The following is a 24,555-nucleotide window of genomic DNA, read 5'->3' as shown; positions in this document are numbered from 1 at the left end:
TTACTTATATTGATTCATTTAATCTTAAAACAACCCTCTAAGAAAAATACTCTTCTTACCCTCATTTTGCAGATGTGGAAATGAAGGCAGAAAGTTTAAGTGTCTTAGCCAATGTCGCACAGCTCTGGAGCCTGGGATTTGAAGCCAGGGCGTCGGGCTGCAGAGCTGAATGCCTGGAGTAACAGCTGAGTTGGAAGAGCCCCGGAGATGAGAGACCGGGCTGACTCTCTGTGGGGCTGATGTCATGGCCAAGAGCAGGGGCGTTGCCTAGACAGAGCTGGGTTAGTCCTGGTTTCCCCACTCACCAGGTTTATGGAAATCACTCCATTCTCTCACCCCGTTTCCTCATCTTTAAAGTGGAGATGGGGCGCCTGCGTGGCGGTCAGTTAAGCGTCCAACTCTTGACATTGAGTCAGGGTCCTGGGATCGACCCCTGAGTCCGGCTCCACACTGGGCAGGGAGTCTGCTTGGGGATTCTCACTCTCCCTCTCCCTCTGCCCCTCCCCCTGCTCACTCCCTCTCTCTCAAAATAAACAAATCTGAAAAAAAAAAAGTGGAGCTAATAATAGCATTTAGTTCATGGAGTGATCGTTAAGGATAACATGGGGTAAACATTTCTCACAGTGCCAGAACATGGAATGTGCTAGATACATTTTAGTTTTTGTCCCAGGTATTCCTCACAAGGACCTCATAAAGGATGCATTGTCCCATCTCACAGATGTGAAAACTGAAACTCCAAGGAGTATCCAACCTGCCAAGGTCATATGCCTAATAACGGGCTGGGCTGAGAAAGAGCAGGATAGAGAGGATAGAGAGGAGGGACCAAGTGGAATGAAAGCAGGAAACGGAGGAAGCGGAAAGGGGAGGCTGCTGTGTGAATGACACTCCGTAGTTACCGCAGGTGGCCTCAGGATGACATCTCCAATTCATACAAGGTTCTTTCACTGACCACGGGCTCTCCTTTTGCTCAGACTGGGTCTCATGGGAACACACGAGATTGTCTGGACTCCCACTAATGCCCTTAAGGAAGTATTTATCCCTAAAGCTTGGTGCCTTGACATACAAACTCGGGCGACATGTATACGTAAAGAAAACTCTGCATTGTATGTCACGTGTTCAATCTGAGCATTCCTTCTCACGTTAATACCGCAGATCAATGCTTCATTCACATACACATCCAAAGTCAATTACCGCATAAGTATTTCAACAAAAAGCTATATCACCATTTATAGTGTCTAGCCCTTTTCTCATAAAATTTTACTTACAAATTAGCCTGTAATTTAACTCCAATGAGAGCAAAATAATAAATCACCAATTTAGTGTGTACATTATAGTTATACAGTGATACATGTATATTCATTTTTCATTGCTATAACAGATCACCACAAACTTAGTGGTTTAAAACAAGACAAATGTATTATCTTATAGTTCTGGAGGTCCTAAGTCCAAAATGGGTCTCAAGGAATAGATTCAGGCGTCAGCAGTGGTGTACTCCTTCCAGACGATGTTTCTTTGCCTTTTTCAGCTCCTAGGGGCCACCTGCATTCCTCAGCTAGCAGCCTCTCCCTCCATTTCCAAAGTGAGCAGTGTAGCACCTTCCAATTTCTCTAACTGCAACACTACTTCTGCCATCCATATTTCCATCATCCTATCTTTTAACTCTGACCCTCCTGCCTCCTCCTTTAAGGACGCTTATGATTATATTTGGTCCATGTAGATTATCTGAGATAATCTCCCCATCTCAAGATTCCTAACTTAATTATACTTGCAAAGTCCCTTTGCCATGTAAGGTCACAGATTCATGGCTTCTGGGAATTAGGACATGAACATCTTTAGGGGATCATTATTCTACCATAATATGCTACCTAATTTTTTTCAGCTCACTGACTTTGAATAATGTATAGAAACTCAAGACCCAGTGGCTTTATCAATAAACATTGCTGCATCACTATCACCTTCCAGAGGAATCTTGATGCAAGAGCCTCGGGCAGGTGTCATTGAAGGTCACTGTTGATTCAAGCTACAAAAAGTCCTGGTAAGTTTTTTCCAATATTGTCCTAGACATTTTCACCATTAGAAGAAAAAAAAAAAAAACAGGGTAAATCATTCTCAATTTCTACTTGAATATTCGAGTTTGCACTTTAAAAAAGGCACTGGTTTTAACCCCTTTTATGTTTCCAGAAACGCATTTTTACTTTATACTTCAGAAGAGATAGCCAAGGGTTCCATGACCAAATCAGATGGCCACATTTGCACTGCTTTCTGGAGCAGAACAATCTTCTCAACCTGTCAGAGGAGCTCCTGTCTACCTGGTCCTATCAATGCTTATAAGTCTTAGAAATCACACCTTTAGACTTCACTTTCTATGTGACTATGCAGCAGGAAAGAATGGTTCCTGGAACCGAAGTTTGAACAAAACAGGAAGGATCTCTGTTACCAGTCTATGTAAATGGGGGAGACTACATGTAGCATTCGGATTGTGTGGGAGAGGCTGGAGGAGTGAGTTCTCACTGGTTAGCTTTTATGGTTTCCCATCGGGCCCTTCTGCCTCCTTGGGGACATTTAAAACAGTGAGGGTGTCTTGATGGGGGGGGGGGGCAGGAGCTTCTGGCATTTGTGTGGAAGGAAGCCAGGGTCCCTAACTCAGTGCATGGTTCACTCCTGTTCTCTGATAAATTATCTCACCCAAATGCTAACAGCTCCCCTGTTGAAAAGTAGAAGGGCCCCTCCCTGTGTCTCCTCACCCACATTGACTTCATTCAATCACCTCCACTCCTCATACCCCCAAAGACCCGCTGTTTTCAGCATTAACGGATACTGAAGCCATAGTTTTTGTGTTCCAACAGCAGCAGTTAATACCTGCGACAACGCTATATGGTAGCTTAGGTGAAAATACTACCAGTTTGTAGAGATTAACAGTTGTCCACAAGGCCAGGAGAGGCTCTGAATTTTAAAAAAGATTGTTTTTCCTGTCCCTCGCGTAACGCAAAATAAAAATGACACTAAATCATAACATAAGAAAGTCTAACTCAGGTGGAAGAGTTCTGATTCTTCTTATGGTGACTACCATGATTTTCTTAAATAAATAGCAAATGCTTTAAAATCTAGTTTCCTCATTTCTTTGGCCTTTCTATTGCTGCTCGGAGGAAAATTAAAGAGAACTCTTCATTTTGAATCTGCTTATGAAGTTGGTTGTTGATGATATGAAGTGATGGGAAAGCAAGCTACTTGGCGGATGCCTTTGCGGAATTCCAGTCCTGGCTCCGTCGCATCCTCGCCAGATGACTTTGGGTCAGGCGCTGAACAAGTCTGTAAAATGGGAATAATGAAATATGCCTAATGGCTTGTAAGAATTCAATGAAAGCATGTGTCCCTTAGTATATTTTTACAAGTGCCCAGAATATTATAGCTATTAGTAGTATTATTACTATATCTTCAGTGCTCAGTATATTTTAGCTATGAAGAGTATCTTATTTCTTCCACTCCCCCATTCCTCAATATTCATTCAAACACCTTTGAAACCCTCCAGTGTGCCAGTTTCTGTGCTAAATCCTGAGGAAATATAGACAACTCGGACCTCACAGTTTGTGTTGTGCAAGTTTATAACAAAGTTTGTTACAACAAAATTTGTTCAACAACGTGAAACAAGTTTGTAAATAAGCAAATGCAACAAAGTGCCATAAATTCCTTGATTTAAAAAAAAAAAGGCTATATAGCCTAGGGTTGGGGGAGCAAAAATGGTCAATTCTGAAGACGCAGAAACGTCTATGAAATTCTTCAAAAAAAACAATGCTGTCCCTGACTTTTTAAGAGTATTTTTAGTCTAATTCAAAAGCAACAGCCTTCATCCAGATGTGCAATGCATAGTACATGAAATTATGTTCTAGGGAATGTTGGCAAATACTTCTTAAAAGCCCATATTGCCTGAGAATTCTTTTCTGAATCCTTAATAGTAAGACACATCCAGATAAGAAAGTAAGTTGGCCAACAGTAGTAAGATACTATTGATTCTATCTATGCATTCGGACTTCAGAAACATTAAAGTATAAAAAAGGGATGAGCTTGGAATCAACTGAAATGCGGTACACGTAGATATGGGCGTGTGTATTTGAGAACTCGCTCATTCTCTTAGCACTACCTAGTAAATGGATTTGTCTTCCTGTCTCACTTTCTCTACTTGTCATTCCAAATCTATCCTGTATCCTTTTCTTTCTCATCTATCCAAATACTGAAGGCTTCCTCTATTCCTATAAAACCAAATTCAAACCAGTTGACACTGGCACTTCAAGCGTTTTTTCCTTCGAAGATTTTATTTATTCACTTGACACAAGCAAGGGGAGCTGCGGAGGGAGAGGGAGAAGCAGGGTCCCCACTGAGCAGGGAGCCCAATGTGGGATTCGATCCCAGGACCCCAGGATCATAACAACCTGAGCCGAAGGGAGGTGCTTAACCCACTGAGCCACCCAGGCATCCCTCTTTAACAAGGTCCTACCTCTTGATCCTCAGTCCTCCATTCTATGCCCCCTTGCCTCTCAGCCCCCATCCCTCCTTTCAGTTTTACCCTACATGAATCCTTTCCAAAGATCTTCATCCCTTCTTTGGAGTATTACTGTATTTATGAATTCTTTTCTCTATTGCCATTTATTGCCAAATGATTTTTTTCTTATGCAATTTTATCTGCTTATCTCCTAGCCAGGAGCACAAGTTCTTTAAGGAAATTGTAAAGTATTTAATAATCCTTGTTAGTAACTATACTTACAAAGAGCAAGTAAAAAAAAGAGCAGGTTAACCTGTAATTACATAATGTAAATGCTTAATGTTTGTAACAAAAAATTTCACAGCCATTGCCTATTTCATGTTAGTGAGCCTTTGCTGTGTTACCCTTTCTACTTCTATTGCAATTTTTGCCCATTTTTTTCCTTCCACAATACTATCCTCTAACCTGGTCATCTTGTACACCTAGCAACACTTGAGCTCCAATTCCCCTTTAAGCCCCTGAAGTCTACATAACCCAAACTAGTACAGGTGGGGAGGCCACATGCACAAAACAATGAAGTAGATATTAAAATTAGTTTATTTTTCTACTTAACTTTTAATAAATGAGAAGAAACACAGTAGTCTGTCTCATAAAGAACATTTATAATACATAACAATCCATAAAGCCTCATGGTGAGGTAGGAACAGCTTTGGAAAACAACGCACGGTCATAAAACATACAAAAAGTTAGGTAAAATGTTGCAGCACTAAAGGACTTTTTATCTGCATCTGCATTTAATGAGATGATAATTGCATTTAACTGTGCCACATCTGGCCCAAACGACAGGCTATGGTCGACACAAAACAACACAACATGGAAGTTTCATAAAGAATCACAGAATACATTGATACACTTCATTGTGCTGTTTCAAGGCAGGACCATAACATGGCAATTTGTGTCTTTTTATATATAGCCACATAATAATTGTATGTTACATTCCCTCCAGCATCTTTTGGCCAAAGACACTGGACCACAAAATTTTTGGTTTAAAAGTTTAAACTGAATGACATACAAAAGGCTCTTGTGCCAGTGAAAATGACGGCTAAATAGTCCAGAGCTTGTCAGTATAACAAAATAGCATCGCCACATAGTATCGGTAGAGCTACATCAAAAGAGTGCTAGTACAATTCCCATTGCAGCTGGCCAAACACTGCATCTGACAGTTTTCCATTTAAAAACAACAAAAACCCTCCACCTTCCCAAGAGTTTTAACACTGTTTTATGCCTTAACTGAAACTCTATTAAAATAAATATTTCTATATTGTAGAATTATTCTCCATATTTGTGTATGTGTGAACATCTTAAGACAGCAGGTAAATGACATTTATATCATTCAAATGGTATCTGCTTATAAACAGTAAAAGAATCTTCAACTTAATACCAGTTAGCCTACTAAATACTTCACATTAGGTTCCATAGGCCCTTTCCCTCAAAGCTTTCGAAAATTCAAAATTAACTGAGCATGTTAACAGGATACAAACATGTTAACAGTCTTCTACCTACTGAGATTTTTCCAAGGTGCTCTTGATGGACATTCTTCCGATTCAAATTACATACCTTAGTTATTCAAACATTATTTTCTAAAATGCTAAAATTCATACACCAAAGTTTTTGCCCTTTTTTGACTTTAAGGTTCTAGTCCGTATTTTTACAATGCAGATGCCCTCCCCAAACCCCTTATGAAACAATCACAGAAGCTGAAAGGTGACAAGGGAGAAGGCAATCTCTCCTCACTAAGGCGGCATTGGGCTTGGGAAAATTGGAGTTGGTTTTATTTCAGGCACATGCAGCACCTCCTTTTCACTAAACTGAGACAACAGACAAGTTTCTAAACACATATTCTAAATACACTGATCTTGCTCAAATATAAAAGAGCCAGCAGGAGAGATGCACCTCCTAAAATTGATGCATTGCTATAAAACAGCATATTTAAATAGTGAGTTTAAGTGTCCTACGAATTCAGGGTTATTTCCCTCATTTTCTTTCAGGAAGGAATAAGCTATTTTGGAAAAGACACTTAAATCCCACAATATTTAAATATAAAAGCATTTTTTAAAAGATAATGCTAAAAATGGGTTAGAAAGTGCATTGTAAAGAAATAAATAATTCTCTGCTAAAACTCAAAAGGTGAGTCAGTGCCCACGGATTTTGCTATTATAACAAAGTCCTTTGAAAAAAGAATTCTATGGTACCACTTTGTTATGTATAAGCGATTTAAAAATTATGAAAAGTGAAGTAACTGAAATCTAAAGGCTGTTACCTTCAAAGCACTTTGAAAAAAAAAAAAAGCCCTTATCCCACGCTTATACACCATTAAAAAAAAGAAAAATCCTCATTTAGCTGATGTCTTATACATTATACAACCTTTAAGAAAGACCCAATAAAGCATTTGTAAGGAAAACCCCACTGAATGTACTTTACCAGTTACCCTACTCTATGTGTCATTACCAAAATGTTTCTGTAACATAAACTGTTTGAAGATCTTAATGGTTTGTAGTTCTAAGTGTTGAATCAGGAATGTACGTGATACAGTACAGTTTGAAGCTTTCTCTCGTTTACCCATACGATGAGATTCCCGAATTTCATGTTTAAAATTTTTCTGCAAAATTGAAAGTACCTTCCGGTTTAGGAACTGAATTACACAATTATCAGATAAGAGTATTAAAAGATCAAGATGTACTGCAAATTGGCAGGTTATGGTTTTGGCCCATTATAGCAAATGTGAACTTACAAACTGTGTTCCTAAAATTACCTCATTCTCACTGGAAAAATCGGCTGTTCTTAAATAGGCCCATTGCCAGCAACAGGCTTATACTAGAAAAAGACACCATCTACCACAAAAGATCCCTTTAAAAAGTTAACTGTCCAATGCCAACACTTTCATCTTAAGACCCATTAAACAATGAATTATTTCAAATCCCAAAAGATAGCCATCCCAAAAGTAGTCAGCTATAAAAGTTACTGAAGTAGTCAGGATTCCTTATTTCTAGAAAAATAGAGCTATACATGATAACTGATATTAATATTCATCCTTATGAGGACAAAAATCTAGTTTCTTCACAAAGCATAACCCCTCTCTGTCAAGAAAAATATAACTTAAATATCCTTAAATAATATTTGTGTATGGATTCAAAACCCACAGCAACAACGAAATAGCCAAGAACAATTTCCTGTGTAGATAGTGTGGCATCTTTACAAAATAAGCCACTACTGCAAGATCTGAGCAGTGTCAAGACAGGATGACCTACAGAATCTTAATTATTAATTTTGCTTTAACTTTGTTTTTTAAGAATTTAACATTTAAACTGCATTAACCATTAGATTTCCTTCTTTTCCTAAGTCAATAGCTCTGGGCGAAGCACAAGAACTGCTGGTTGTACTCGAAAAAAGCTCCGTTTGAATCCATTCATGATTGGTCACCATGAAATGACTAAGTCTTTAAGTTTTGTTTAAATATCTACAATTTGAAAGATTACACAAATAAGCTTGCATTTAACATGGAACTATCAGATTAGCTTTAAGGTCCTTAAAAATATTTACTGTATGTATTTCATTAAGTAAACTTTGAGCTCAATGTTCCTAATGCCAATCTTTCAGAGAAAGTAATGCTGGTGAACATGTCCACATTTTAGACTAACTTTGGTAAAACAAAACATGCGGTCTTGAACATTAACTTCCAACAATCTAAATATTTAATTTGGTAAACCATCTTCCCTGCTCTTACTCTCCATATGCCCTATTATATATATGTAAACTGTAGTTCAACTTGTTAATTATCTCAACTGTTTATTAGAATAATACTCAGCAATATAGAATCCAGGATAGTAAGTGATCTTTAGTATTACAAATACCCCATGTGAAGGAAAAAAAGGGAACTTTTCCTAATAATATCCATGAGTCATTCTCAAAAACATGCTGCCATTATGCTATGTAATGATTTCAGAGGGCAAAACGTCAAAGGAAACAAACCTGTTGATGATTTTTCAAGCTTAGTGATTATAACTCTAAAAAACAAAGTATAACACTGGGGGAAAAGAAAAGCAGAGAAATTCCAGTAACAATTTTAATTTATTTATCCCCCTAATTAATTTTTTACCATGGAAAAACTGGAAATCAAATGTCATTATGTTATATAAGGTTTATACTTACTTTAAACAAAAATGTAACATAGTGTTAAAACTGGCTTTCCAAAATTGTTACAGCATAGCTGTACTCTGCACTAATTATCACAAAGTTGTAATATAGAACTCTGTTAAGCAGTCCCATTATGTTCTTACAAAAATAGAATTAAACTGTGTGACCAGACAAGGACTTCAATTACACTACTTGGCAAACTTAGAATTTCAATGGAGTCTTTTCCTCTTGCAGTTTAAAGCAAAAGTCAAATATCACATCTTTCTCAAGACTCACAAAGATGATTCAGGTTGTTTGTTTGGCATTTTTTTAATCTCTATCACAACAGCAGGGATGCTTTCAACTTTAGTCCTCCTGGGCTTCTTCTCTAGATTGTCACTAAGTTCTAGACAAGAAATGCTAACTGTTGGGGCCTTTTCTGCATCCTTTCCAGAAGGGGCTTGTGGCCGTGTCCCACAACATTGCTTCAAAGCACACTGAGTTCTGCAGGCAAGTTCACATGGGACTACACTTGATTTAGAGCCTACACTAGCAAATTCAGGCTGAATGGTAGTAGCGTGAATTCCGTGATTATGAAAAACGTCTTTAATGATTTTGGCCACCTGCATGTATGATGTCGGGTCTTCACATTTTATGTGAGCAGTGGCAATGATTCTGCTTCCAGCAAGTTGCCAAACATGTAATTCATGAACTTCCTCAACTCCTTCAACATCTCGAAGTTCTTTTATCAAATTTTTGATATCAATTTGTTTAGGAACAGTTTGTAGAAGAATAAGAGCAGATTCCTTAAGTAATGGGTAAGTTGTGTAAAGAAGTATACAAACCATTACAATGCAAAGAGTTGGATCTAAATAGAGCACCCAGCAAGGACCGGCCTCATGAACTGTTGCATGAGTACTATTAATTATTTCTATAAATGCTCTGCAGGGGTCAGGGGTACATGGATTCACACAAAACTCCCCTTCAGGACAACCCTTCCAAGAAAAGTAAAAGACCAAGGCATTTACTACTACAATCACTGAACCCAAAGCATCTCCAAAGACATGCAGAAAAACTCCACGCATGTTAAGTTGTCCAGCCTTATCATCATCTTCCAATTCCACATGGTCAGCTTCTCTGATAAGATTCCCATTCACTTGTACTTCCACCGCATCATTTCTGGACTTTTCTGGATCTATAAAGAAAGAAAAAATGTGGTATCAAATACATCTGAAGTGTTTATACAAGCATCTTCATCTAATTCCATTTTAGTGAAAGAGGTAAACATTTTTCATGGAACGTCATTTAAAAATGTGCCCAGGGCAGTTTAGTATAAACTGACTTACTGGGAACAAGCAAGGGCATAAGGGCCAGGCCTAAATGGAGTCATTATGAAGATACTGCTTCCCCATTCTCCTTACCACCCTCCTACCTCCCCATCTCCAAAAAAAAGTTCATCTCTTCTGTGGGGGTGGGGTCCTGTGAACATTCCGCTATACTTTTTGGCATATACAAAAAGAAGCCATAAAACTGGGGGCGCCTGGGTGGCACAGCGGTTGGGCGTCTGCCTTCGGCTCAGGGCGTGATCCCGGCGTTCTGGGATCGAGCCCCACATCGGGCTCCTCCGCTGGGAGCCTGCTTCTTCCTCTCCCACTCCCCCTGCTTGTGTTCCCTCTCTCGCTGGCTGTCTCTATCTCTGTCAAATAAATAAATAAAATCTTTTAAAAAAAGAAAAAAAAAGAAACCATAAGACTGAATACTATCCCCCACGAAACTAAATGCAACTATGGAGAAGTCCACTACAAATGCCTGATTTGACACACTGCTCTAGTCACTCTTTGTCATTAAAGGGTTGTGGCTAACTCAAACTTTTATCAGGAATATAAACCACAGAGTCTCTTGGTGGAGAGGGTTTAGAAACTGACAAATTAGCAATATAAACCCATCAACAATCATCAACTTCAGGAAAAGCTGAAATATCTCTATCTACCCTACCAGTTCTTAAACCAAACGTGCCCATCTTTTAAAGGAATTGCTGTGTACACACCAGAGCAGCTTAATTTTCTTTGGAGTAATACCCTGCAGAGTGGGAGTGAGGGGGAAATTCAATTGTTTATGAAACCTTTTCAATGTACAAGTTCAATTTTGTTAACATGATATCCTGCACCTTCAAAAAAGCACAAGTTGTCCATGTAGTAACATACCACTAAGCAAATAAATGTAAATGAAAAAAACTGGAAGGAAATACACCAAATTGTTAACATCATTAAGAGCCTGGGTAGTTGGGCTTTGGTTGATTCTTTTTCCCATCTCTTTTCTTTCAACATTTTCCAAATTGCCTTCAAGAGCAATTATATTTAGAATGAAAAGCACCCAGTAAAAAATAAGATGAATAAGTTACCATCACTTTTATTTAGTTTGACTTTGAAAAGTCCTAAGTGAAATGTTAAACATGACCAAACAGGTCCTAAATCTACGATTTGCAGGATTAGGCTCAGACTTCAGACAAGTAACTGAAGTACACATTGCCCTTCATAAAAGGAACCTTTAACCAGGGTTTTGAGCTCAGGAAAGTCAATGGCTAGATGGCTCTGAATGTAACACTAAGAAACTTGCTTAAAGGTCACAAGAACTACTTAGGGCAAGGTTTCAAATGGCCAACAACTAAGGATGAATTGGGAACTCTCTCCGTTTCCCAAGGGGGGGGCAAGAAATTTACTTAGGAAGCGCTTTTGATTCTGTGAAAACCAAAATCAGACAGTCTCTCGAAAGGACTGCTCGTAAGGGCGGCCAAGTGCGGCTGTGGATTGCAGAGGGCTGACGGTCCCCTTCCCGACCCTTTTCCCACTCCCAAAACCGCAGTCCCCACCGTCACCCCCAACCGCGCGCCCCGGCTCCTAGCACCCGGCCGAAAGGGGTCCTATTTCCTCGTGTGCCCCGCGGGGGCGGGACCTGCAGGGTTAGAGGCGGCGGCGCGGCGCCGGCCGGCGCGGGCACCAGGGGGCGTGCGGGCCATCCCGCCCAGGGCCAGGCTGGGGTCCCGGCTTCCCCGGACCCAACCACCTGCGGTGGCCACTCTCTCCTCACCTGGCCGGTCCAGTTTCAGCCCGTTGGAGTTGCTGCTACTGGACACCAGGGTGTTGGTCTCCTCCTGGTCGGGCCTCTGCTCACCCGGGGTCACGCTGTCGTCGCTGTCCCCGGTGCGGTTGCTCTTGCCGCGGACCCCCTTGGGGAGACCGTGGCCGTGGCCGTGACCCCCGTGCGAGTGGCCGTGGCCGGAGTCGTTACCGAAGCCGCTGTGATGGTGGAAGAGGCACAGCCCCATCACGTTGACCAGCAGCCCGGCCACGCCGACCCCGAGGACCACCAGCGGCTGCTGCATCTCGTGCGGCTCGATGAAGCGCTCGATGGCCTCCAGCAGGATGGCGAAGCAGAGGCCGGTCAGGAAGATGGCGTTCACCAGAGCCCCCATCACTTCGGCCCGGATCCAGCCGAACGTGTTCTTCTGGGTGGCGTGGGTCCGCCGGGCGAAGCGCTCAGCCACCAGCGCCACCACCAGCGCCAACACGTCCGAGAGCATGTGAAAGGAGTCGGAGAGCATCGCCAGCGACGAGGTCACCCGGCTCACCACCACCTCCAGCACCATGAACATGAAGGTCAGCATCAGCATGCACACCAGCCGGCCCCGGTTCCGACCCCAGCACCCCATGGCTGCGGCTCAGGGGCCCGCCGAGCGCGGCCGGGCGGCTACACTGGCGGTGGCGGCGAGTCGCCGGCGGCCGGCGACCCGGAGGCGGAGGCGGGAGGGCGGCGCGGGGCTCTCGCCGCCCGACTGGGCCGCTCGGGAAACCGCTGTGTGGCCTCAGCGGCGGGACGGGGACGAGCCCCGGGTCAAGCCGCCGAGCCCCCGCGCCTGCGGGCGTCCCCGGCGGGCCGGCAGCGCACAGCTCCTCAGGCGTCCGTGCTCAGAGCCGGCGCGGAGGCCCGGCTCAGCCCCACCAGTCCCCACACCCACAGCGGGGCGGCAGAGGCCGAGGCGGCGGCGGCGGTGGTGACGGTGGCGGCGGGGAGCTGGGGCTCCCGAAGCCCGGGGACGAAGAGCCGGAGCAGGAGCAGGAGCAGGCGGGCGGCGGGGGCGGGCGACAGGCAGCTCCGCGCTACGAAGGCTCCGAGCATCTGCAGGGTTCTCCGCGCAGGTCTTCCCCTCGCTGGTCTCCTCCGGTGTGGCTCGGACCGGGAAGCCGACGCCTGAAGAGCTAAAAAGGCGGCGGCCACGGGAGCTGCACTCGGCCCGGTCTCCGGCGCCTTCTTCGCCCCCCCGCCTTTGCAGACGGTTTACAAAAAAACTTTGCTTTGCACTCGGAACCCCCGTTTTCACACGGACCCGAGCGTGACAAGGCCTCGACGCCCCGCCCACCAGGCCCGGCACGCTTCCCCATTGGCCAGGACCCCCTCACGACAGCCTCCGCACCCCGCCCATCCGCGCTCGCTATTGGGTGGAGGCTCGGCGGGGCGGGAGGAGGCGGTGTCAAGGCTCCAACAGATGGGGGCGGGGCCTTTCCCTCCTGGAGCCGGGCGTGGGCCGGGGGCCGCGGCCGGGTGCAGCGGCGGGCGTCGTGGGGGAGGGTTGGGGGCGCGGGCCGCGTGCAGCAGGAGGGGGCGGGGCAAGCGGGGTCCCCCGCGTGGCCGGGCCGCGGCTCGGGCCCTGCGGGTCCTCGCGGCGCCCCACACACGTACGGGGTTCGGGCAGCCAACAGACTTTGATCCTCCGAGCTGAGTCCACGTGGTGAAGGGAGGCTCGAGAGACAAGTTGACCAAAGTAAAGCCATTTTGGTATTTAGGCTGACCCTTAACCTAAAAGTCAGGTCATAAAAAGAGTCACAAGATCCCACTCATGGAAGACCACAAGACCCGACTCCCTCTGGCAGTGAAAGTCATAGAAGCTGAACATTCTTAAAATTGCTCCCTGTGGGTAATTCCACAACCCTAAGACAACAGAAAAACTCACCGCTCAGTGTAAATGATAAAGCTAAGCAGTAAGCCCCTTCCTATACGTCAGCCAATTACGCGCACGCACACACACACACACACACACACACACGCGCGCGCACACACACAACAACTTAGAAAACCGTTAGAGGGAAAGGGGGAGGTCTTTTTCCTCACCTGGGAGGAGAGACCACTACTTTGTCTATTAAGTAGCCCCTTTCTTCTAGATACACCTTTGTCTCTTTCCCTGAATGGCTTGCTCTTTTTTTTTTTTTTTTAAAGATTTTATTTATTCATTCGACAGAGATAGAGACAGCCCCCGAGAGAGGGAACACAAGCAGGGGGAGTGGGAGAGGAAGAAGCAGGCCCACAGGGGAAGAGCCTGATGTGGGACTCGATCCCATAACGCCGGGATCACGCCCTGAGCCGAAGGCAGACGCCTAACCGCTGTGCCACCCAGGTGCCCCATGGCTTGCTCTTGAGTTCTTTCTCCGCGAAGCCAAGGACACCCCCCACCACCACCACCCTGGCGAGGGGCTGGAGACCCTCCCTCTCATGGCCTCCACCGGCCGGCATCAATAGAAGAGAACCAGGGACCCTGACCGCTGTGTGACAGCAGGCAGCCAGGGAGGGGCCGAGAGGGGGAGTCGGTGGGTGCGAGGCTCCCGGGTGCGCCCTCCTGTAAAGACCAGGGACGAGGGCGACGCATTCATAAAACGAGTGCTGCTCCCCACGGGGCTGAGGAGTTAAGGCCTTCTGAGAGGTCCTGCAAGGGGCATGAACTGAATCTTTGAGAATGTTTCAGTAAAGCAGACCACCCCTCTCACCACCAACCCTAGGAGACCTTCTGTCACTGATTATCTAAGGACAGTTTAGGGTCCAGACGTCAAGCAGGAGCAACCCGGGGTTCTGGTCCTTGCTTTGTCACTAGCCAGCTGTGTGACTTTGGGAGAGTCAACTGATCTATCTAGACCTGTTTCTTTACCCATAAAGTAAAGGATTAGGCAAGAGGAACTCAAGATTCTTTCTGAGTCAAAATTCTAAGGCTCTGTGATTTAACAAACATTTTATTTATAGACTACAAGGAGCTGAACCCTGTGTTGGTTGCTATGGGGAAGAGGAGGGGCAGTTAAGAATACAGAAGAAGGAGCTTCTGTCCAGGTGGAAGTAAAATATAAACATATAAAATATTTAAGTTATGATGAAATACTCAATAAATTGTGCCAACACTAGAGTGCATATACATACACATTGTACTCTGAGTGATGATTAGTTCATCTGGAAGTGAAGATTTCCTGTTCCTAAAGCGGAGGGGTGGCTGGGATCAGAATAACCTAAGCTGGACCCCCTAAAGGCCTCACCACAGCCCCAGAACAGGAGGAAGAACCCCCACTGTTCTGGATTGCTACAAGACAAAAGCAGTGCTAGCCAGTGCTCACGATCTATATATAAGGCTAGTTTGGAGCCGTGTTATTTTGCATTTTAAAAAATATTTCTATTTCTGTTTTTTTCCCCCCATTTGTATGTGGTGTGTTTCTCATTTCTCCATCCAAACTACAGAGCTGGATCCTCATCTTCTATTTCTGTTCTGCAGTCGTAGAAAAGAAAGGAGAAAAGTTTCCAAGACAGTAGAAAAGGGGGAATTGATAGGATTTGATGGTGAATTGGGAGAGTGAAAACTGAGGAGAAGAATTTAATAAAGATAGTTCAAATGTTTTAACCTGATAAGGAAAATACTGCTTTAAACAGGTGAGGAAGCTGGGGGAGAGGGTGGAGGGAGGAGCTGATTTTAAGGGGAAAATAGCCCGTTTTTAATGTGCTAAATTTGAAATGAAATCTGGATGGTGACAGTGCTAAGGAGTGGGGAGATGGGTCTTTGGAATTCATAATCTCCCCTAAACACAGCTTCAACCTTCCTTCCAACCATCCCCTCCTCTCTAGAACTTGGGGAGCCACTTACGGGTCAAGATACCCCATGTTGGAAGACCATTTTGCTGCCTTTTGGGAGCTGCTGTGTCCCTTCGTTTAAACAATGGATTTCTCCAAATGTGAGAATTTCATGCCCAAAGAGGACCCGATAAGGAGACGTAGAAGGCTGCGGTGCTCAGCAAACGGGATAGCAATCCCTTCAATAACTGAGCAGACCGAATTGGAAGATGTTCAGACCCGTATGAAAATAGGCTCAGGGGCACCTGGGTGGCTCAGCCAGTTAAACGTCCCATGCTGGATTTCGGCTCAGGTCATGATCTCAGGGTCAGGAGATCAAGCCCTGCTCCGCCAGGCCAGGTGGGTGGAGCCTACTTAGGATTCTCTCTCTCCCTCTGCCCCTCCCCCCCACCTCTGGCGCTGGCAGGCGCTTGTGCTCTCCTCTCTCTCTCTCTCTCTCTCTCTCTCAAAAACAAACCAACCAACAAACAGGCTCTTAGGTTGAATTCAACCCAATAGTCACTTATGAGAACCTATTTTGTACAGACTTTTCTTTCTTTTGTAAAAGCCATTTCACAATGTGCTTTATTCTCACATGTGAAGGGGGAGGAGGGGGGAGGGAGCTACATTTTCCAGGTTATAAAAAGTTATAATCCTGAACTCCACAAAGAGCAATACCAGCAAAACCTTTCAGTTGAATAAACTTTTCTTCCCCCCAGCACTTTGTAGTCAAAATACTTCGGTAGCTTGATTGACGTTTGTCCTTTGTCCTTTGTCAGCTGGTGGGTCTTTCCCAATGTTAACACAGCCAGGAGGGGGGTGTTAACACGGAAGGAGACCGTAACTATTACTCACCAACAACTCTGGAGGTTGTGGTCCCTGGTTGAGTAAAATGGCTTGGCTTTTTCTTCCTAAATCTTGAGAACTCTCCTGATACTTCGCTTAGTATCCAAACCGACTAAACTCAGCATACTTTAAAGATGAGAAAATAATGCTCCTTTTGGAAAGACACTGCCAATTTGAGTGAAAAATCAAATGTGTAACACAAACTGTGATCTCAAAGGCCTCTAAGGACCCCTCCCTGCTCTCAATGCCAAGCTCCCCCGACCTGGAGCTGCCCAAGGCAGGAAGCCAGCCTGAAGACGATCCATCCCAAAGGCAGGTTTCTAAGGACCCTCGCAAATAACTGCTACACACAGACACACCTCGGAATCTCGGTTATCACACTCATGACTGCACCACGGGAAGAAGAAAACCATGTGAAAACCAGACTGCATTTGACTTTGGTTGACAGTAAATCACTTCTAATGCTCAATCTTCAAGCAAAAATGATGGGGGAAATGGATCTGTTTGGGGTGTTTTTGTTTGTTTGTTTTGGAATGTACTTGAATAATTATTACAAATATACAGTAAAATCTCTAGCAACAGCATGAGGGCCAAGGTTGGAATTTGTAGCTGCTCCCTGAGGGAACAGGCAGTAGAAAAAAGAATAAACAAGTAACAATGCAGTAATAAAGCCCAGAAACATCACAAAAGGGCTCAGGGGTGTAAGGGAAACCATATGAAAGAAAGGGTCAGAGCAGGAAACCCTATGAGGAAGCAAAGGGGAAGCAGGAACAGTGTAGAGTAGAATGTACATTGAGAGGCCCAGGACAATCGCTGAGTTTTTTGTACTTGGTTAGGCTAAGGAATGGCGGGTGAGAGTGAGTAGCAAAGGAAAGCTCATTTTTCCTGGAGACTGAAAACTGGATCAAAGTACTCCAGTCATGCCTGGAAATTAACTCGAGAAGGAAAGGCAGTGACACCTATACAGAAAGGCTCGTTAAAGACATTTGTGAATTTCGTGCGTGCAGCGTCACATTAGACCAGAAACTATTGAAGGCTCAGGTAGTCAGTTTAGATGGAATGCCCATTCTCTCTTTAGCCCTCTATTCTAGGAGCTGGAGATTGTAATTAAAGTACAACGAACAGAAGTTTAAAAAAAAATTTTTTTTAATTTAAAAGCATGTTTCTATGACTCTCTCCATTACTTGTCTATAAAGATGATGCTGACGAGTAGGGCATCTTGAAAGTATCACACCCCTAATGAGTTTTAGAATGGCCAGGGAACTGGTCCTTTAAGTTACTGTGTGACTTCAGGGGCACCTGGGTGGCTTAGTCGGTTAAGCTTTTGACTTGTTTTCCGATCAGGTCATGATCTCAGGGTCTTGATCTCAGGGTTCCAACTGAACCCTGAGTCAGGCTCCATGCTCAGCGTGGAGTCTGCTGGAGATTCTCTGCCTCTCCCTCTGCCCCTCCCCTTGCTCACTACCTCTTTCTCTTTCTCAAATGAATTTTAAAAATCTTTAAAAAGTAAGAAGTTACTCTGTGACTTTGGAGAAGTTATTTAGCCTCCCTAGACCTTTCTACATCTTTTCAGTGAGTGGATGAAAGAGATGACCTCTGCCCTGGAGTTAGGAAGTGAGTAAGGGGGGTGCTGCTGCCTGGCCGACACTCTCAGCCTGGCCCTTTCAGGCTGCCTGTACTTGGGGTTACCATGGAGGCAGGGCTGCATTTTCAACCTGCAGACTCAGAAACTGCGTTTTTATCATTTCACCTGCTCGAGACGGATTCCCATGGATTCAACATGGACTGATTTGCTGGCTGGACCCTTGGTCTGTTCACTTCCTCTGTCTAGAGGGGAGAGCCCATTGCACACAGCCGGCCTCCCCGTTGGTGGACCGGGCTATTCAGAAACAAGGCTGACCAGGGAGGAGAGAACTAGACCAGCCGTTGGATCTTCTGTGGAGGGGAGCGTTTCCGTTCTCTCTCCTAGGCTGTAAAAGTCTCCTGCCTGTCTCTGCACACACTCTGCCCTCCTGCCCCTGCGTTATACTCTCCTTTGCTGCCTGAGTCACCTTTTCAAAACCCAGGTCTGGTCATTGCAAAACACACAGCTTCCACCACCATCACCACCACAGCGTAATCCTTCAGAGGCCTCCCAGTGTTCTGGGAGGAACCCAAGTGCATGGGGCTGGGTATGGTCTGGCCCTGGCTGCCCTCCCCAGCCTCAAGCCATCACCTAACAGGACTGGCCTTTCCGACCACCATTCTCCCTCCTGCAAAAAGGCCTGTGCACACACCGTTCTCTCTTTCTCCCTTTCCCCCACTTTAGCTCTTGCTTATCCTTCAGCTCTCAGCTCAAGGGCTATGTCCTCAGGGAGGTCTTCTCTAACACCTCTGACCAGGTCAAATCTCTCTAGTGCAAGTGCTCTTTGCTCCTCGGACTGATCTTTTGTGGCCCAGAACAATGATGCAATTAACATTTATCTACTCCTTGGTTAGCTTATGAGCTCCCTGTGGGCAAGGGCAGCACGTGCTTTTGCTCAGCACTGTAACCCTAGCCAGCCTGGTTCGGTCAGTGTTTGTCGAATGAATGAATGTTAATAAATCACCTTTCTCAAGCTCAGTAATTCATGCATTCAGTCAGCAGGACCTGAACAGGGAACACCCACGGTAACCCATCTGCCCTTGCACATGAGAATCAGAGCACCTTTTCCTTCTGGACGGTGTTGGAAACACCATGACATTTTCTTATTAATTAGCTCACCTTCTTCTTTACTTCAAGCAGACTTTTGCTGTGATATTATCTCACACGAGATGCAATTAACTGCACGAAACTGGGACTCAGCCTTGAAATCTGCCCTATGATAACATTCGAGGTTCTCACAGGTTTCAAAGCGCTTCCATGTTCCTTCCTTCAGGTATATGGCGACTCTGTGAAGCCTGCCGAGTAGATCCTACAGGTTACGGGCTGAGATTCCAAGATATGAAGAAATGTGCTCCAGGTCCCAGGGTTTGTGAGGCCCTAATCGCACCAAGAATGTGTTTATTTTTAACTTCATACCCAAATTGGGGGGGGGGGGACAAACCCAGTTTGAGGCTCAAAACCTAACAGGCACTAACTACTCTAGATTCTGGCGTTCATCCCAGTTCTAAAGTTTCTGGTTCTAGGATTTTCTGATTAATTTGTAATTACTATAAGGACCAAGGGGAGGTGGCCTACTTGTGAGTGACATTTCCTTAACAGGTCACTCCGAAGTCTGATGCCCTAGGGGCGTGTTCCAAAATTCGGTCCTGTTCACACATCATTCTGTAGAATGAGTTAGTTAATCCTTCTTCTGTCTGCTTCTGTCTTTCCAGTTCGGTCACAGCTGAGCTGTCTTCCGAAGGACTAACAGCGCAAAACTGGCCCTCACCTGAAGTGCCTTGGTAAATTGCCGGTTCTGCTTCAAGATTCAGTGAGAGCTGCGGCGGCACCTGAGATGTGGCATTTCCAAGAAGCCCCTGCAGGATTCCAATGTTGGTGGCCCTCAGAGCACACAGAGGACAAATGTATTAGAAAAAAAAAATTTTTTTTTTAACCCTGGAACGATATTACATGGAGTTAAGATAGTCTCCTCAAACTTAAGAATATTTTACTTGTTAATTTTACATTCACGTGCCAGAGTGGTAGTTGAATTTTATTTTGTAATGGATGGTATTACTTCTGTATTGAAAACTTTTTAATGAATCAAATATCTTATCCTTATAGGAAAGCCCTCCTTAAAATTAAACTCCAGGTGTGAAATAGGCATTTCAGGTTTTGTTTTCACTGTGGCAGAAAAAAAAAAAAAAAGACTTTCGAGCTTTTGAAACATTTTGATATTTCTGACTAGCGTTGATGGCTCCTGAAGCCTGAATAATAGGTTGGGCTGAGGACTCAGAGTATGATTGGGGGTCCCTCGGACTCAAGCCATGTATTATCCAATAGGAAATGTTGTTTCGTGGTGTTACTGATCAAATATCAGAAGGAGACGAAAAGACTAACAGTGAATAAGGGGTGTTTAATATTCAGATTGTACAGGAGCAGCAATGGTCACCAAGAAGAGTAGATGAGAGGTGAGACTAGAGATGTTTGCCTCCGCCTGTCTGCTGACTCTGGAGGAAGACAGCCGAGATGGGGCTTCATGGTAGCTGCATCAACGACCGTTCCCAGGAGTCCTTGTTATGGACTTTATTTATGCTTTAAATTGGCTTCAAGGCTTCTTCCATCATCAGGTCAGAGTTGACCATCTCTAAACCTCAAGAGAGACATCCTTCAGTCCCCAAAGTGCCATTGTCTTACAAGCGACCGCAATCAAAGGTACGGGGATTGCATTTCTAGGCACTGTTTCGGTACCTTCCAATTTGAGAGCAATCCTTTAATGGAAAAACCAGTGTCTGCTAAACTGGGGCAAATGGAGATTGGCCTCTCTCTCAATTGCCTCCCGGAATGGCACCCAGGAAGATGGCAGAGCTGAGTCTAATGGAAAATGGAGTTGGCTCCACATGTTGGGATGAAAGAAGGATAAGCTATTAAGTAAGCCTCTCTGTGTCTGTGGCCTGCTCTGCAGTCTAGGCCTACACAGCTCTCATAGCAATTACGTGAGCGCTGCTAATAGGCCTCCCGCTCCCGCCCTCCTCCAATCTACTTAACACAGTGCCTTCTGATCAATATTCTCGTACATCAATGCTCACATGATACTCTTGCTCAAAACCCTCAGTGGCTGCCCATTACCCACAGAATAGGGCCTTTTATCTAGGTATTTGAGGCATCCTGCACAGGACCTGAACTTGTTTAGCCAAACTTCTCTCTCACGCCTCCTCAACACAAGCCCACCACTCAAGCCAAATTATCTTAAGTAATGCTTCCAAGTTAGCTAATGGCTCTGCACTTCCGTTTCCTCACTGTGGACCAAAATAATAACGTTTTATTAGGTTATTGTGAATGAGGTGAGTTAATACATATAAGATGCTTAGGACAATGCCTGGCACATGGAAAGGGCCTATAATGGGTTGGATGACTTGCTCCAGAAAATACGTCCGTGTCCTAATTCCTGGCAACTGTTACCTTATTTGGAAAGGGGTCTTTGAAGATGTAATTAAGGATCTTGAGATGAAAAGATCATCCTGGATTATCTAGGTAGGCCCTGAATCCAATGACAAGTGTACTAGGAAGAGACACATGGGGTTACTAGACAGAACAGAAGGTCATGGGAGGGTGGAGACAGGTTGCCAAGGAATGCCCACAGTCCCCGGATGCTGGAATAAGCAAGACAAGAAATCTTCCCTAGAGCGTGGTTTTGCCAACACCTTGATTTCAGACTTCTGCCTTTGTAAGTGTGAGAGAATAAATTTCTGTCATGTTAAGCCACTATGTTTGTGCTCAAGTGTTATGGCAACTACAGGCAACACATAAGGGGCCCATTATATTTTAGCCATTATTATCATCAATTAATCCGCAAATGTGCCTTTCTTTCTTCCTCTCAGCATCATCTTTTATCTCACTGTTCTCTTTAAGTGTCTAGCACAGTACCTTGCAATTAGAAAACAGAATAAATATCTATTGAAAAAAATGTCTATAGGAAGAAAGAAAGAAAGAAAGAAAGAAAGAAAGAAAGAAAGAAAGAAAGAAAGAAAGAGAAGGAAGGGAAGAAAGAGAAAGAAAAAGAGAGGGAGGGAGGAGGGAGCAAAAGACGGAGGGGGGGAGGGAAGAAAGGAAGGAGGGAAGGAAAGGAGGAAGGGAGGAAAGAAGGGAGGGAGCAAGGGCCTACCCCTACCACTTACTTGGTGTTCCATGCCCACAGTAGCTTTTCCTGATTGTCCTAGTCCATAAACTCTAACATACAGTGACAAGAACAATCATTTCATACTTGTCACCTGCTGTCCTGTGGTTTACCTTTGTGTGTCTCTCTTCCCAAATCTTCCTGAGAACAGGGATTTTTTTTTTATCTTTCTGTATCCTCAGGGCCTAGTAAGTAACTCAAATCTGTGACAATAACAATAATCCCATCATCAAAAGCTGTCCACGAATTTGTTACTCATTCTAGAGTTTCCCCAAGCTCTAGCACTTACCATATCCTTGTCAATGCTAGCAATTTGCTCTGTCAACTACCTTTTCCAACCAGCACAGAACCTCTTAGTCCCCACATATTTCAAGGAGCAGCAAATGGAAGGTGAGCTTGAATGGGCCAATTCTTCTCCTGGGTAGACTTGTGTTGAAGTAAGTGGGCTATAGGCCCACGCCTAAAAACCTTTGTCTTACACATACAGAGATGTTGGTTTTCCTGATGTTTCTCAGGGTGGAATCATTTGAATTTGTTCACTTGTGAGTCTGTTTTCTGTGTGACCCACATAATTCCTTGTTTTGGTTGGTGAACCCCTAAACTGCAGGGAATCAGCTCAGCCTTAAGCTTCTTGCATCTGATGACATCTGATGACAATTATTCTCATGACTCAGTGTAGGTCATTCCTTTTCTCCCCTCCACACAATTTAAGGACTCGGACCGACCACCGCTTGCTATGTGGTATCAGACTGACCTTTAAAAAAAAAATCTTCTTATTTGGACATATTTTCAAACTTAGGAAAATTTCAAGATTAAAAGGTAAATCTTTTACCTAGATTCACCTATTGTTAACATTTTATCCCATTTGCTTTAGCACTGGCCCTCTCTCTCTTTTCTCCCTTGAATCAGGTGATGGTAAGCTACATACATCAGGATCCTTCATCCCTAAATGTTATGTGCATTGCCTAAAAATAGGAATATTCTCCACATAACCACAGTACATTTACCAACTTCATAAATTTACATTGGTACATTGCCCATATTCCAATGTTGTCAGTTGATCTAATAATGTCTTTTTTAAAACGATTGATTTATTTATTTGAGAGAGAGAAAGAGAGAGAGAGACAACGTGATAGGGGGAGGGGCAGAGGGAGAGGGAGAGAGAGTCCCAAGCAGACTCAGAGCTAAGCGTGGAGTCTGATGCGGGGCTTGATCTCATGACCTGAGCTGAAACCAAGAGTCAGCCGCTTAACCGACTGTGCCACCCAGGCACCCCAATGTCTTTGATATCATTGTCCATGTTGCCCCCCAGCTTACGTGAAGCATCAAGCCTGGGGTCAGGCTTACATTTGGTTGTCTTGTCTGCTTTAGCTTCCTTTATCTGGAACATTTTCGCAGCTTTTTCTTGTTTCCTATGATGTTTACATTTTCTAAGAATACACTTTCCCTCACCTTTTTTTTTTTAATTTTCATATTGCATTTGTCTGATGTTTTGTTTGTACATTCTTGGCTGGAATGTTGCAAAATTAACATTTCGTCCTTCTAAGATTGTATTGCAGCTGGAGACACACAACGTCCATCTACCCTTTACTGGTAATGTAAATTTTTCTCATGTGTCAAGGTCTTGTTCAATTTTCTCTCCTGTACAATTAATTTTTTCCCTCCTTTGAACTAAAAAGCAGTCTTTGGGGAGATGCTTTAAGAACATGCAAATATCTTGCTCATTAACATTTCTCCCTTAGATTTATCACAGATCGATGGTTTCTGCCTAATCCCATCTTTACTCTGATGATTGCCAAAGGATGATTTTCCAGCTCCAGCAATATTTCCACCTTTACCAGTTAATCCTCAGTAGTCTACTTATCTATCATCTATCTATCTCTCATCTATGTATCTATGTTTCTGTGTATCTATCTATCTGTTATCAGTAAGGCAACTCATGAATCCTATTTTTCAGTGGTTTATAATTCATCATTGCACTTAATTTTGGTGCCGAATTTGTCCCACACTTAGTCAGTGGGAACCCGCTTCAAGCTGGCTCCTGTGTCAGATAGATATTTAATTAAGGTTTCTGGATTTTGATCGGAAGATAAAATACAAGGCTTTAGTCATTATTCTACGCACCTTAGGATAACAGGAGAGTATGTAGTACAGTGGTAAAGAGTTTGAAATTGAGATAGATCTGGGGTCAATTCTGGCTTTCCTATTTACTGGCAATGTTTCTTGGGTAGACTACTTACTCTCTCTATGCCTCAGTATCCTCACTGTAGCGTGATAATATTAGAACTTTCTTCACAGGGCTGTGGTGAGAATTGAGTAAGATAATGTATGTAAGCTGCTTAGTAGAGTCACTAACACTTGATA

At 44.1% G+C, this 24,555-nt stretch overlaps 1 protein-coding gene across 1 annotated transcript; it reads right to left on the bottom strand.

Moving 5' to 3' along the window:
* Window positions 1–5,056: 5,056 nt before the first annotated feature.
* Window positions 5,057–13,006, bottom strand: SLC30A1 (solute carrier family 30 member 1). The gene is made up of 2 exons (XM_026509096.4): window positions 11,738–13,006; window positions 5,057–9,845 (listed from the first exon to the last, which is right to left on the bottom strand). The coding sequence occupies exons 1-2, from the start codon at window positions 12,357–12,359 to the stop codon at window positions 8,944–8,946; spliced, it is 1,524 nt and encodes a 507-aa protein (XP_026364881.2). The 5' UTR covers window positions 12,360–13,006; the 3' UTR covers window positions 5,057–8,943.
* Window positions 13,007–24,555: the final 11,549 nt, after the last annotated feature.

The sequence above is a fragment of the Ursus arctos genome, unplaced genomic scaffold (genome assembly GCF_023065955.2).
Source record: "Ursus arctos isolate Adak ecotype North America unplaced genomic scaffold, UrsArc2.0 scaffold_2, whole genome shotgun sequence".
NCBI classification, from domain to species: Eukaryota; Metazoa; Chordata; class Mammalia; order Carnivora; family Ursidae; genus Ursus; species Ursus arctos.
This window is presented reverse-complemented; position numbering and strand designations above follow the sequence as displayed.

Excerpts from the sequence above, each read along its gene's own strand:
- SLC30A1 (XM_026509096.4), bottom strand. The coding sequence starts at position 12,359 with ATGGGGTGCTGGGGTCGGAACCGGGGCCGGCTGGTGTGCATGCTGATG. Across the intron at positions 9,846-11,737 it reads GCTGAAACTGGACCGGCCAG|ATCCAGAAAAGTCCAGAAAT; the intron begins GTGAGGAGAGAG and ends CTTTCTTTATAG.